The sequence below is a fragment of the Colossoma macropomum genome, unplaced genomic scaffold, assembly GCF_904425465.1.
Source record: "Colossoma macropomum unplaced genomic scaffold, Colossoma_macropomum, whole genome shotgun sequence".
Classification (NCBI taxonomy): domain Eukaryota; kingdom Metazoa; phylum Chordata; class Actinopteri; order Characiformes; family Serrasalmidae; genus Colossoma; species Colossoma macropomum.
Genome location: NW_023494806.1, coordinates 19,732,046 through 19,746,645, shown reverse-complemented (window position 1 = coordinate 19,746,645; position 14,600 = coordinate 19,732,046). Strand labels below are relative to the sequence as shown.

The following is a 14,600-nucleotide window of genomic DNA, read 5'->3' as shown; positions in this document are numbered from 1 at the left end:
TGCTAGTGTTCCAGGTAAAGCTGTTTATATAACGTCTGCTGCTTATTTCACAATGTTTCTCTGCTGCAGGCCTGCAGTGCACTTCTGTCTGGATGAAGCTCAGATCTCCGTGAGCTCCTCTGTGGTTCCTCTGCTGTGAGTTCTGATGTTCACTCACTCTCTGACGGCTGTGGAGTGTCTGAACCTGAGGAGTGATGAATTCTCCACCGAGCCCGTCTCCCACCCGCTGGTTTAAAGCCTTACGGAGGTGAGTGAGTCTCTGTAATCTTCTCTGCCTGTTTCACTGGGGTCCTCATATTAAAATACAGGTAATGATGAAATATCAACAGTGGGCAATATGGCAGAAATCATGACACATTTAATGTGCATCAGACCACTTTGTGAGCAATCTGGAGCAAACAAAATTCACCAGCAAAACATTAGGGCTGAAAAGTATGAAAACAATGAGTACTCATGTATTCTTACATAAATTATTTATGAAAGAACAGGCAGACAATTCAAATTAATAATGTTACTATGCTGTTTATGCAGGTACTCCGCAGTGGGTGTTATTATTTACAGGTGTCCTATAATTGGTCTAAATCTGTATTTTCAGGATGTGTGCAGTTGTGCAATGTTCTAGAAATACTAATTACAATCAAGATATACTCTGAAAATTGTACTGTGACATAATTTATCACAACAGTAATATCATCATGTTGACCATTCCTGTAATGTAGTCTCATGTATAATAATAGTTATTACCACTTTTCATACATAAGTGCTCAATATGACAGTGCATGTAAATAAAACAATACAACTAAAAGAGCGTGGCAAAAAAGAATAAAATAAAACGATTTATGTTTTAAAAAAGAAAAGGGTAGAAAGAAAAATCAGGAAAAATAGAGAAAAAATGTAAAAAATATAAATATTTAAAAAATGATCAAAATATAGAATTTACTATATATTGTCACTGTAAAAAAAAATCGCCATTTTTATCGATTTTTATTGTTCTACATCATGTGGACACGGGAGCTGTCCTTAACACTGTGAAAATCATGATGAATGGACCAGTAGAAATGCTCCTTATTTGTTTATTTATTATCTTACATTAAAAAGTTCATGTTTTTTCCTTCTCCGGTAAAGTTCATACTTTTGAGATGCATCTGTTTATTCAGATGGCGACAAGATTTATATAAATACATATATATTTACAGCTGCCTGTAAAACAGGATCTGTATGATATAAATGATATGAAAGCTGCCTGATGAACAAAATATAATTTGATCTCTTTATAATAAATAAGGAAAGTCTTTTGCATTTGGCCTGTTCTATCAAAACCAGTATAAAATCAGAATGTCATTACGTCTCGTGTCTCATTTAGCACTGATTGGTTCTTTAAGTGGGCTGTGCTTTCTTATTAGCGCTAATCTCAGTTTGTGGTTTAGTCTTATGTATTAGTCAGTCAGATTAGGAGTTTGTGTATTAATGGAGCCCCGCAGTGCTGGGAGTCTGAGCTGGGTGAAGAAAACCAAAGCCTGCCCCGTGTGTCTGAGGAACGGCCGACTAACATGCAGGAGGTAAAAGAGTTTTGAGGGAATGCTAGTTTAAAAAAATTACAAAGGGTCTTAGAAGGGAATTTCACCTATTCTTAAACTGTCTGCGTAATTAAATCCCTGAGATGCAAGTCATTCAGAGCGGTTTGGTGTGAAATTGTACAGACGCTTTCTTTACAGTGGTGGTAATAGGAACCAGGGGTCGCCATGACTACAACACAGATTTTATTTACTGTCAAAACCACCAGTGAACCTACACGAGTCTTCTGAGTTTATATGGATGTTTATGATGGAAAATAGTGGAAAATCTGAAATAATAAGATTCTCCTTTTGGACTACCTTCCACCACGAATGGATTTTAAGGCCAAAAACTTCTCAAAACTATCCTAAAACAGTGTCTCAGACATCAGACAGCAAATTTATTAACATTTACTGTAGTAACTTTCTGTGAGGGAGCTTTTAGAGGTGGACGTCTGGTTCCTATCACCACCACTGTGAACAATTCTGACTCGGTAAGTTTCTCTTGAATGCAGCATTTCACACCAAACCGCTCTGAATGACTCTGTTTACATGCAAAAACATAGAAAAATACTGCAGAAATATTGAAAATACTGAAAATCTCTTGAATGTATGACCTTTTACACTTCAGTGCCAATCACAGAGGAGATACCGTTTCATTTTTAATTTAAATTATAACGTATTTATCCGTTAGCTGCTATTTGTTTAACCCAGCATCTGATTACTGACCAGAGTATAGTTTTATTTAAAAAACTACCAAAGATTAAGAAAAGAAAACGCCTTTTAGGCTGAAAGGGACTTTTAAATGACGGTAACGTTAAAGCAGCAAATGTGTGTAGTAAGCCAACGTTAACTACGAAGAAAGAGAAAATATCCTACTAAGTTAGTTATCTGACTAACGTTAGCGTAGTTAGCTAAGCCAGATAGTTACCCGAATCTTTAGCATCTTTAAATGTAAATCTGGTGTGGTAGAGCAGTAAAACACTGAAATGTAACCATATAGAAATACCCTGAATGCTTAAGCTAACCATTCATCAGTTAGCTGATGCTAGCAAATTGGCTTCACTTCACTGCACGATGGTGCGTTAACCGGAAGGCAGAGGGCGGGTGTGTGGGAGCCAACAGTCTCTGTCAATCATTACCTTCAAAAATGAACAAAGGAGCTTATTTAACTATTGAAAATATACTGATTGACATCTTATGTTGCAGTGACTAAGCAGTTACTAAGTTACAGTGCGCTGCGCTGCATGTTTTTGAGTGTATGGTGGTTAGTTTGAGCTGTTGTTCTCCTGCAGGACCAGGACCGGAGAGCCGTGTCAGAAGTCAGGTCCATCAGCATGTTCCGAAGTCCTGAAGAGAGCCAGAGCTGCTTTCCATGCTGGCCGCATGGCTCCAGAGAGCTTCAGGCTGGCCCAGCTGGAGGCTCTAGTGAGGATGCTGATGGAGCATGAGTGCGACTTTGTGGATGCTCTCGACCGCGACCTCAAAAAGGTAGGAAGTCTTGAGATGCAAGCTTTGTCAAGAGTTCATAGTGTATTATTTATCATTTAATAACTTCATGGTGTTCCCAAACATAGTCTTAATCAAACCTAGCCTGTTTAAGTTGTTGAACAGGCTAAAACAACTAAAGATCTAACAATGTCAATACAGTATTGAAAAATAAAAGGACATTAACGTGCAAAGCAGTGCATGAAAATGTAAAACTGTAACGTATCGACGGTCTGTCGGTTCTGAGGCTCTCTAATTTCAGTCTTTTTGTGAAACCACTGTCAGTGGTCAATTCATGGTCCATTTCATTGAGATATGAAACCTTTAGAGCACTGAAACTGCAACTCAGGTTAAGTTAATGCTAGTATCCGACTCATTATACATAATTTAGTGTGCTTTTCTGAGATCAGTCATCTTTAGTGTGAGTAGAGATTATATGGCTGTAGGAAGGAGAGAACTCTGAGACCCTGGGCTGAAGTTCTGTGCGGTGTACTTTAAGCTAGAGGGCCGGACCCCCCCTTGAACAGAGATAGAACTGAGGAACAGAGAGGAGCTGGGGAGGTGGTGCCAAAACTTTGTCACAGGAAGTGGAAGGTTGACATGGAAATTATCAGAAGAAGACAGAAAGGAGAAGAAAGAGCTTCAGCCGTTGAGGCATATTTTTATAATTAGAGCATTCATGACATTTTAACATATCAAAGCCGAAAGATATATGTGTACTGAATTAACTGAACTATCTTATAAGCAGGAGTGTATGAAGTATAATGAAAGTGATTTAACCCTCTAAATGTGTGTTTGCTTATTTTTGTAATGCAGTAAAGCTTTCAAAGTACATTTCTGTGGTGGTTATAAGGCTATAAGACTGATTCTTGTCCTGTCAAAAAAAGTTGGCTAGAAAAAATAAGATTTTATATCATTATATTTTTTCAGCCTCGCTTTGAGACTGTAATGTCGGAGCTGATGGTGGTGAAAAATGAAGCGCTTCATGCAGCCAGCAACCTGAAAAAGTGGATGGAGCCCCAACGCATGGAGCGCAGCTGGGTAAGAGAGGACTGTAAGACAGGGTTCCCCGATCCTGCTCTTGGAAATCAGACTGCATTTCACAATTTTTCTTTCTGATTCATCTCATAAGGTAATTTCCCATGTTGTTCATGACATTAAAATGAGAGTGCCGAGTGCCGGAGTGCTGGAGCAAGAAAACTAAAGTGTGGAGATGCTATAAAACCAGGAATGGAAAATTGTAATAAAAGAGAAAAAGATAATAGAGAGAAAAAGAGAATGAGAGGGAAGATAAAGAAATTTAAAGAGAAAGATTTTTCAGAGAGAGAGAGAGAGAGGAGAGAGAGATGTATGGATATAGTTTTGTTCAGATTAGGCTTTGTGTGACTCAGAAACGCTGTTCTGTATTTCAGCCACAAAGCCCCACATTGTGTTTCCTCCAGCCAGTCAAAGCAGATTACAGCACAGATTTTCACAGGTGCTCTCTCACACAGGCTTGGCTTAGTATTAGCATTTTTATTCGCCAGCCTGTCAAATAATGGTGACTGTACCAGCACCTGGTTGCATGTTCTTACTGATCGCTGGTTCTCTTGTTGCTTCATGGAAAAGGCCCTGAGATCAGACTGACAGAGAAGATGGGATGGTGTAATGTAACTGTAAAATTCTGACAGGTTTATCCTCTCATAGCTACTATTGCTACATTTTAACATATTTTACTGTTAAAAAGTAAACAGACTTTAAAATATGTTCAGTGCAGACATACTTGACAAAGCATGAATGTAGGTCCATTTAAAGCGAGCAAAAAAACCCCCTCAAATAATCAAACTAGAAAAAAAAATTGTTTAGCCACTGAATGTTAAAGTGGCATCTGGGGAGAACTCGTCTCACAAGATTTGTACACAGGGTTTTTAGAAAACTTTAATGAACAGTACAAATGATGTGATGCATACCAATGCATTAATATTAATTATCACAATTAATATTTTTAATTGCCAGTGTGAGCACTATATTGTCCTGTTCAATCTGAGTTATCTGGCTAACTGACAAAAGTTAGTTAGAAAAAACTTAATTATCTGACATTAACACTGTTCTGTAATATTGTTTATATTACTGATGTATTAAAATGAGTGTTAGCAAATACAGTAACTCAGAATTCAGCAGCAGGGGTGCTCAGTCCCAGTCCTGGGGATCCACCACCCTGCTGAGTTTAGCTCAAATCTTGCACACTTGATCCAGGTAATGAAGGCTTTCAGGGGCATCTACAGATTAGAGCCTGGTGTGTTTGATCTGAGCTCTCCAGGGTGGTAGATCTCCAGGGCCGGGACTGGGCATCCCTGCTTTAGAGCAAACATATCTCAGTGTTTGTTCAGGTTTGTTTGGAGACTTTGAGACTTCATCAGTATATTAACCCATTTAATTAGTCCACACTTCAATTGGTCACTCTCATAAAATATTATTAGTATCATATTAGTTTTCATAGTAGGTAACATGAATATTGTAGTTACTGAATAATAAGTTAACGTGATTAAACTTGGAGCTTCAGGGGTTAACTCTGTAATACACAGCCTTTTAACACAGATTAGCAGTATTTTAGTAATTTAATTCTTCAGATTCCTGAACCTTCCTGAACTACCACATGTGGTGGCAGCTTAATTGGAGTTTGTTTTGTTTATTTGGTCCATAAAAGGCTAAATGTGGTTTGGGGCTGAACAACCAGCTTTAAGGAAATAAAATTTCTCTGTATACAGTTTTGATATTCTAGAAAAGGGAGGTGGATTTTTATTTAGTGTTGAAGCCATCTTATTTTGACTTTAATATCTCTTTTTACAGTGTCATATTATGTCTTCCTGTTGTTATGTGATGATTATGGTGGTGTGAAAGTTGCTTGAAGATGCAAATTATTTACCCTGTGGCTTTCCTGTCTGTCCCAGGCCACAGCGTTTGATGACTGCATGGTAGTCAGCGAGCCACTAGGAGTAGTGCTAATTGTAGGAAACTGGACGAGTCCTGTGCAGCTCTGCCTTGTGCCATTAGTGGGGGCTATTGCAGCAGGTAAGAGTATATCTTCAAAGTGGTGGTTAATACAGGTGTATCAAATTCAGGATCATGAGCATCCCTGTACAGTTTGGTGTCAACCCTCCAACGCCTGAGATGAATCAAGTGTGCTAAATCAGGATAAACTAAACTTAACCTTGCAGGCCTGGAGTTTCGCACTGAAGTGCTAAGAATCTCTGGCTTGTTTTGTAGGAAACTGTGTGATAATCTGCCCATCAGAAAGCTGCTCTCATACTGCTGAGCTTCTGCACCGACTCCTGCCTGCTTACCTGGATAATGTAAGACGCCACACTACACATGTTTTAGAGGTCTGTCCTAATGTTGTGCGCTAAGTAGCAGTGTTTCTACTTGGTTCTTGCACCAGAAAAAGTATGGAAAATCTGAAAATTTGTAAACAGTATGGATTCCTTCAAACGCCAAGATTGTTGGTATTGTCTTGTTCTCTGCTCTCCTTTTAACTTATATGTAAAAGTAAAAAAAAAAAGTATCAAAGAGGCATAAAAGCCCTGCAATGAGTATCCAGAAAGGCTAACTAATTTGAAGAAAATCTGTCCATGTCTCCTCAGGAATGTTACCACTCTGTTTTAGCTGCAGGCCATGAGGTTCCTGAGATTGTGGATCTAAAATTTGATCACGTTTTCTTCTCAGGTAGAGTCTTTGAATCTAAATAAATCAGATATTTTCCCTCAGATATGTTCAGATTAAAACAGTAACAGCTTTGTCATATACACCTTTTATATTCCAAGACCTCTAAGATGATGGCCACCAAACCTCACCTGGAGATCTCATTTACTGCAGAGTTTAGATCCAACGTGTATCAACATGCTGTCCTTCTTTTACTTAGCACCTGCTGTCTCTGATCCAGCCAGTTAAGGATTTATGAAGAAGTTATTTAGCTAGAGCAGATTGTGGCTGGAAGTAGAAGGTAGATCACCAGGTCCTGGATTGGTGACCACTGTCCTAAAAACATGAGGAATATATAATCAAACGTATTCTCCTCTGGCATTCACTGGATAGTAGAATAAGCAAAAGTGCTGTAAAATAAGGCACAAACTACATGTTAAGTTCATTAATGTCTCCACAGTGTTAAATCTGCTTTACTCCACTGTAACTGCATTCTGGTCTTCCAGGCACGAGGGAAGATGGGCTCAAAGTGGCCCAGGCGGCAGCGCGCACTCTCGCCCGCACCACGCTGGTCTTGAGTGGGAAGAACCCCTGCTATGTGGACCGTCAGTGTGACATCAACACCACGGCCCGCCGCATCTCCTGGGCACGCTTCCAGAATGCCGGCCAGAGCGCTGTGGCCCCGGACTATGTCCTTTGCCACGCAGATGCCCGTGAGAGCCTCGTGCAGGCCCTGCGCTGTGCCCTGCAGCAGTTCTACGGCTCTGAGCCACGCGAATCCAAGAGCTTCGGGCGACAAGTGAACGAGGAGAACTTCAGCAGGGTCAGGGAAGCCCTCTGGAGGTCCGGGAAGGTGGCAGTGGGTGGGCAGGTGAACGAGGCAGAGAAATATATAGGTGAGTGGAAGAAAGAATAGTTTTCTTCTCACACCAAATGTACTAAACACTCACTGAGCACTTCATTTATTAGGTATCTACACTCAAAGAACAATTTATTATCTCCACTTACCGTATAGGTGCACTTTGTAGTTCTATCACAGACTATATACAGAAAATAAAATCAATTACATCTTCTATCTAAAGCCCCCACAGTTCTGGTGGATGTGGTAGAGTCCGACCCCATCATGCAGCAGGCCGTGTTTGGCCCTGTCCTGCCCATCCTGAGTGTCCAGAGCGCAGATGAGGCCGTAGCCTTCATCAACAGCAGGGAGAAGCCGCTCTGTGTTTATGTCTATTCCAGCAACAGCAAGGTGAACTGAACACACCTGGGTACACACGATCAACATCACATTCACACAGGCGTACATGATGAGTTCACAAAGCATTTCTTTTAACCCCCCTCTGCAGGTGATCTCTAAGCTAATGGCTGAGACGTGCAGTGGTAGTTTCTGCTCTAACGACAGCGCCCTGCAGAGCGTGATGGTGGGGCTGCCTTTTGGAGGAGTGGGTGAGACACATTCAGCACTTTTTTAAGATTAGTATAAAATGCCAAAATGTTTTTTTTTGTTAAAAGGCTAAGCTTGACTCTCTAACAACCATCAGGTGCCAGTGGGCTGGGCTCGTACCACGGCCGCTACAGCTTTGACGCTTTCTCTCACAAGAAGTCATGTCTGCTGAGGAGCACGCGCATTGAGTGTGTGACGTACCTGCGCTACCCGCCGTACGAGGACCGGAACCTGTCCCTGGCTACACTGGCCAGCTCGCTGAGTCTGAGGAGTCAGGGCTGGTGCTCCATACTATGAGAGGGGAACTGTATGGAGCACAAAGACAGAAAGGGTGGTCTTCTTCAGGAATCAAGCACACATTCCACATAATAAAAATGAGCCATAAACCCTACATGGCATAAGTTTCAAAGCAATACGAGCTTTGTAAAAATATCCATATTTTTTATTTTTAATAGATAATTGGCAGTTATGCTTATTATAACTTACAACAAAATGGTTTGATTAAACAGTAGCAGGCAAAACCTGCATAGTAATAACTGCTACGAGATTATGTAGTTTATCTGCTGCTGATTCTCCTGCAGAGTTTTACTGCAGCTCTAATCAGATCCACCCGATTCTCCAATTCAGATGCTCCTGAAGCTTCATCAGCTCAGTCAGCTGTGTTACATTAGGAGTGTGGATGAATTAAAAACTGCTTAATTAGAGTACAAGAGAGTAAAGGTACAGCACTGCAGCACCAGTAGAATATTCTGGAATAACCTGATTTGGCCAGATTAGATATCAGTTAACTCACTGCAGTGTTGGTTATTGGCTGATTGACTGCTTGCTTTTATACTTTTGTCCTGTAATGTATTTAACTCAACAATTAAAGGAGAGAAATGTCTAACCCAGAGCTCTTTAACGAATGTGTGTAGATGATCTACACTTCGGATGCCATTCTGTACAAGGCACTCCCTCTATGCCTCTAGATTTTGAAAGAAAAACTGCTTTTCGATGTTTTGCATAATGCACATAGTTAAGGCTAAGAAAAACTGAACTGTGAGAATATTTTTCTGACGAAAACAGACCAGCACATGCTGTGTAATCTCAAATCTAGGTGATCTCACGTAACTATAATGTTGTGATAAAATAAAGATGCAGAATGCTTTGTCAGAATTTTTATTTAGAGTGTTTTGAAACAAATGAGGCTGGGTTCAAATGCAGAATCGCTTTGTTTTTTCCGGCATAGAGAAGTCAGACAGGTCGATAAATATGGGGAACCAGTGTAGGAGAGTCTGGCTGTGAGACCAATAGGACCGACAGTACACAGGGAGGAATATAGAGGAGAAACTTCCCAGACTTCATTGAATGAGTGCTGTAAGAAAGATTAGGAGGTGGCCAGGTTTTAGGAATTAAGTGCAGATGCTGTTAACACCCAGTGCAGGTAGGCCAATGCAGAGAAAGGTATTGATGTAGACATTTAAAATCTAATGCTGCTGTTTTTAAGTAGCAGTATGATATCTGTGCTTTGTCCCTCGCAACACTTTGTGAAGATATGACTAAAACCCCACAAAGACATGGAGGGCTGTGCAGCAGAAATCTTAGTATTTGTTGTGACCACCATTTGACTGTGGAAGCACAATACATTTCTAGGACAAAATCGTATATTTCCTGCTGCAAAATGGGAGCCAAACCGCAAGTGTGTTCATCATACGTGGGTCATGGTTTGGTGTGGTCAACCACCAGGTGACTTTAATGGCTATAACTGCAGTGAAGCACTGTAGTTCCAGCAGAGGGAGCTCTTCCCCATCTTAACAAACCGAAAGCATTTCAGTGTCTATTATAAAACAGCAGGGACTTTCCATCCCCCTCTGACACACATAGCTCTGGCACACAGACTGGTTTGGCATGATTCCCCACAAAATGCCAAACAGCACCAGGGAGTTTACAGACTTTATAATGAGCAGAGAGAAAGACACACCTACACCTTATCAAAGTCTGTTATTTTATAAGGGTGATAAACAGTTAATGTTTATCACCCTGAATGCAGATTTCTTCTTTGCTCTGTGTGTGTCTGGATTTTCTTTCAAACACAAACAAAAGAGTCAGTGTGAAGCGTCTCCACTCAGCACAATCTTCCTGTCCTCATCTGACCCTGTTTTCCCCCTCAGGCTTCATTAGTTTGTTCAAAAAATCATTACTTTCCTGAAGGCAGCTCTGTTTACTAAACCAGTGATGCCTACAGCGTTTTTATTTGGGTGACTGACTCTTAGTTACAGCATTAAAGCTCTAAGCGCCGTATAATTTGAAGGAGTGACAAGGAAATTCGAGATAAACACATTCAACACCAGTCAGCCAGACCTTCTCCAACCTGCTCTCTTCATTTCTGCCCAGCAACTCGTGATGCAGAGCATTTTCCTCTGCTTTCATTCACACAGAGAGGGAGGCACTCACTCTGCAAACCAAATACAGTCTTTAAAGTAAACTTGGAAAGTAAATGTAAAGTAGATGTTCGTCTCACTGTAGACAACATTCTGTCTTTTATTCAAGCAGCCAATCAGTTCTTTCTTCTCCACTGTAAAAAGTAGTTTTAATTTACCATTGATTTATGAAGACGCTGACTCTGCAAACCAAATACAGCCTTTAAAGTAAATTTGTAAGGTAAATATAAAGTAAATTAATGTCTGTCTTTTATTCAAGTTCTTGTTAAAGAAAAAAATATTTCTTCTCCACTGTAAAAGCAGTTTTAATTCAATTTATAGTCAACCATAGTCCTTCATGTTCCATGTGGAAAAAGTAGTGTAAAATGACTACTTACAAAAAAATAACTTTACTTAAACATCTTAAATATTTGTCTTTAAATAAAAAAAATGAATAACAGATCATCCCCTCTCCCACTTCATGACCATCAATCAGTTTGCTTCACTTTCTTCTTCAGACATGACTGCAGGGAAGAAGACATTTCCTTAAAAACTGTAGATTTTATTTGGTTCCTGCAGGTGAAGCTATTTGTGTAAAGCTGTTACCGAAATCACCTCTTATTTTTTCAGATTTTCCACTATATTATCATCATAAACATTCCATATAAAACCCAGAAGACTCGTGTAGGTTCACTGGTGGTTTTGTATAGTAAATAAAATGTCTGTGTTTGTGTTGTAGTCACAGTGACCCCTGGTTCTTATCACCACCACTGTAAAGACATCTGAGTCTCTACAATCCACCATTTCACATTACACCACTCTAAATGACTCTGTTTACATCTCAAGCACTGAATTATACAGAAATAAATGACTAAAATTGTAGAATTCCCCTTTAAACCATGTTTTAAACAAACATGATTAAAAAAATCTGATTTTGGCCACATCTAACAACCAAAAGCAACTGACACACTTAAAAAAAAACAAAAACACATGGATGCATTGAGTGGGGATAATTGGACTCCCCTTCAAACAATGAGGGGTCATATCCTTAAAAGATAGATCAGTGATATTTTTTCATGAAAAGCCTCTATAAATAATTAATGTTGACAATAATTTTAATGAACCACACACCAAAAATATTGCCTGAAGACAGCTCTCTTCCTTATTATTGTTTGTGAGTGAATGTTCTGCTGATATTCCCAAACAAACAATAAGAACATGTATGTGTGGTATATGGTATTTGTGAGATTGTGCTGAGTGGAGACGCGTCACACTGACACCAGTTTGTGTTTGACACAGTAGAAGAATATAAAGTGTGAAGCGTCTCCACTCAGCACAGCCTTCATGTCCTCGTCTGAACCTGCACACCCTCTTCATTACTTTGTTTCACTTTCTTCACCAGTCAAGACTAAACAGCTCGAACAGTCACTGCTGTACTGAAGACAGTTAGATGTTTAAGATGTGAACAGAGGTATTCAGAGTGGTTTCGTGTGAAATGCTCTGAGAAACTGAGTCAGAATTGTTGACAGTGGTGGTGATAGGAACCAGACGTCCACCTCTAGTTATTACATGAAGTGGTTATGCTAGGTTGACATGTTAATGGGCTTATATTTTTGTTTTCCAGTATGCTAAACTAAAATTAGCAGAAAATGGAATATTTAAGTGTGTCCTCTATAAATGATGTGCTAACTTATTTTCACTAACTTATTTTTATCAGAGTCATTTCATTTCCTACTTTATGGCTGTGACTAATTTTTCTTTCTTTTTTACTTTGTTTATCTTTAAAAACTGGAAAAAACAGCTATTTGTGAGTTTCACTTCTTTGCATGTTCATGTTAAAAACTAATCTATCTGACTCTAAACTCAATTCTTCAAAGCTTTTCACCAGTGGCTTAAATGAAAACTCTTTCATCAAATATTTAGGCACTAATCTCTCTCTCTCTTTTTTTTTAACGTAACAGGAAACCCAAGTGTCATAACAAAACATTGTTTTTGACACAGGCTGTCATGCAGAAAGCTCCACCATTTAGAACACAAAGCTCCAGTTACTACAGTGAAACACAGATAACACACTGCTGTCATGGTTTATACACTAACAAGCTGTGTTAACACATACAGGTAAAAACAAACACTGTAACTGAAACTGCAGTTTGATTACATACAATAAAAAGGCATTCTGTAGTATTTATGGTGAAATGGAAAACAAAAAGCAAGCGAGAACCAGAGGAAGAGTGGAAGTCAGAAGAAGTAGACAAGGAAAGTAGAAAAAGGACAACAAGGAAGAGAACATGTTACAGATGAGATGGATCCTCCTAAATGAATGCCTTCACATACATGACCACACTTTCTTTTCATCATGTTCAACCCCATCTGTTTAACTGAACTCACTCAGCCTGAATTGATAATGTAACTGTAAAACCGAGCTGCATCACTCTAGTTTAAAACTGGAGAATGTTAATGCTTGTTATGTTAAACTGCTGGGAAGCTTTGGATACTTTAGACTTTAAGTTAGCCAAATAAATGCTGTAAGCACCCATGCCACACGCCCACAAACATGTGTTTATTAGCCAAGAATTTTCATGTGATGGTTAGTTTTTGCATCTGTCTGTTGCATCATGTGAGAACACGTGTTTTGTGCAGTAACCAACAAATGACAAAAGGGAACCATGTGATACTTCTGGCCCAGAGAAGTGGTTGAGTTCATATCCTGTCTTTAGTTCAGCTGCAGATAAACATGGGCTTTATTATCTCAGCAAATTAGAGCAGAGTGTGTGACTTTAAGATCTCTACTAAAACTCAAGAGGAGGCATCAGTAAGATTACTGGGCTCAGAGGTGGCACCACTCCTCCAAAAGTGGTGGGACAGAACTTACATTTTAAAAAAGAAACAAAAAAAGCACAAAGGCTGACCCTGAACTTCACACACGGATAGTAAACTACTACATTAAAAAATCATTCTTTACCTAAACTTAACTGAATTAAATTCCTTCAAAATAAGGCAAATTTTGTTGATTCATTTTAATTTACTTGAACTGGATAAACTTAATCTGCTATCACAATTCCAACTCAAGTCCTTAAAACTTGATTTTACTAGTGTTGACTTAAGTTAGTTCAAATTATCTTCCTGGAGTTGGTTTAAAAGTGGACATTGTAGTGCCCAGGCAGTTTAGAACCACACTCAGCAATGGAGAATGTGGAATTGCCAACAATAACGAGGGTAGGTGATTGACCAGAATATGAGTATAAACCTAAGAGAAGATAGCCTAGGAGGAAAGACTACATAGAAATACCAAGTGGAACAGGGGCCCAATATACAAAGAGATGGAGCCAAGAGCCAATAAAATCTCTGAATACAAGACATAATCAAAAACATCCCCCTAACCCAAAATAGTTGAGTAACATGGTATTTATTTTATTTTAACTACAAAAGACGTGAGCATGCATCCCATAGCAAGTGGAAATCTGACTTAGAGAAACACAATTCATTCTCTTTTACTTGACTTGTTAAATGTGGTTGATTTAAAGCTTGGGGCTAATTATGTTCTTTCAATGCTAATACATTAAGTACATTATAAAATAGGTCAAATCCATGTAAACTTGATCTGTTTTCTTAACATGTCTACATTTTTTTAGTGTAGCTAACATCTCTACATCAAGTACATCAGGCTATTTTTGTACCCAGCTCATTTTCTGAAGTCTGCAACAGTTTAGCAGGAGGCAGGTTCTCTGTTACTCTCACAAGTGCCACCAAGAAAATAGAAAAAAATAGAAAAAAGTGTATCACAATCATAGCAACCCCAATAAGTCATACTTGATATCTCCTTCTAAGTGATTGGTGTGTCGGTTTAAACGTGAACGGTCAGGTCACTGACGCAGAGCCAAAATCATCAAATGGGGGGAGACTGGGGACGGTTGCAACAAGTCTGATTCCTCCAAACAGAAACATGCTAGAGTGATGAAACTAATACTGCACGTGCTCAGTTAGACCCCCCCCCCACCAGGAAGACGGCACTTTCAACATCTGCTGCTGCATTTATTG

General features: G+C 39.3%; 1 protein-coding gene across 1 annotated transcript; it reads left to right on the top strand.

Annotated features, from left to right (window-relative positions):
- Nucleotides 1–106: 106 nt before the first annotated feature.
- Nucleotides 107–8,505, top strand: aldh3b2 (aldehyde dehydrogenase 3 family, member B2). Its single transcript, XM_036598828.1, has 10 exons — nt 107–247; nt 2,849–3,044; nt 3,972–4,082; nt 5,972–6,092; nt 6,288–6,373; nt 6,662–6,743; nt 7,226–7,615; nt 7,802–7,968; nt 8,066–8,165; nt 8,261–8,505. The coding sequence occupies exons 1-10, from the start codon at nt 195–197 to the stop codon at nt 8,458–8,460; spliced, it is 1,506 nt and encodes a 501-aa protein (XP_036454721.1). The 5' UTR covers nt 107–194; the 3' UTR covers nt 8,461–8,505.
- The last annotated feature ends 6,095 nt before the right edge of the window (nt 8,506–14,600 follow it).

Coding starts and splice junctions, on each gene's coding strand:
- aldh3b2 (XM_036598828.1), top strand. CDS start 195: ATGAATTCTCCACCGAGCCCGTCTCCCACCCGCTGGTTTAAAGCCTTA. Junction 7,616..7,801: donor CGAGGCAGAGAAATATATAG/GTGAGTGGAAGA, acceptor TTCTATCTAAAG/CCCCCACAGTTCTGGTGGAT. Junction 7,969..8,065: donor TCTATTCCAGCAACAGCAAG/GTGAACTGAACA, acceptor CCCCCTCTGCAG/GTGATCTCTAAGCTAATGGC.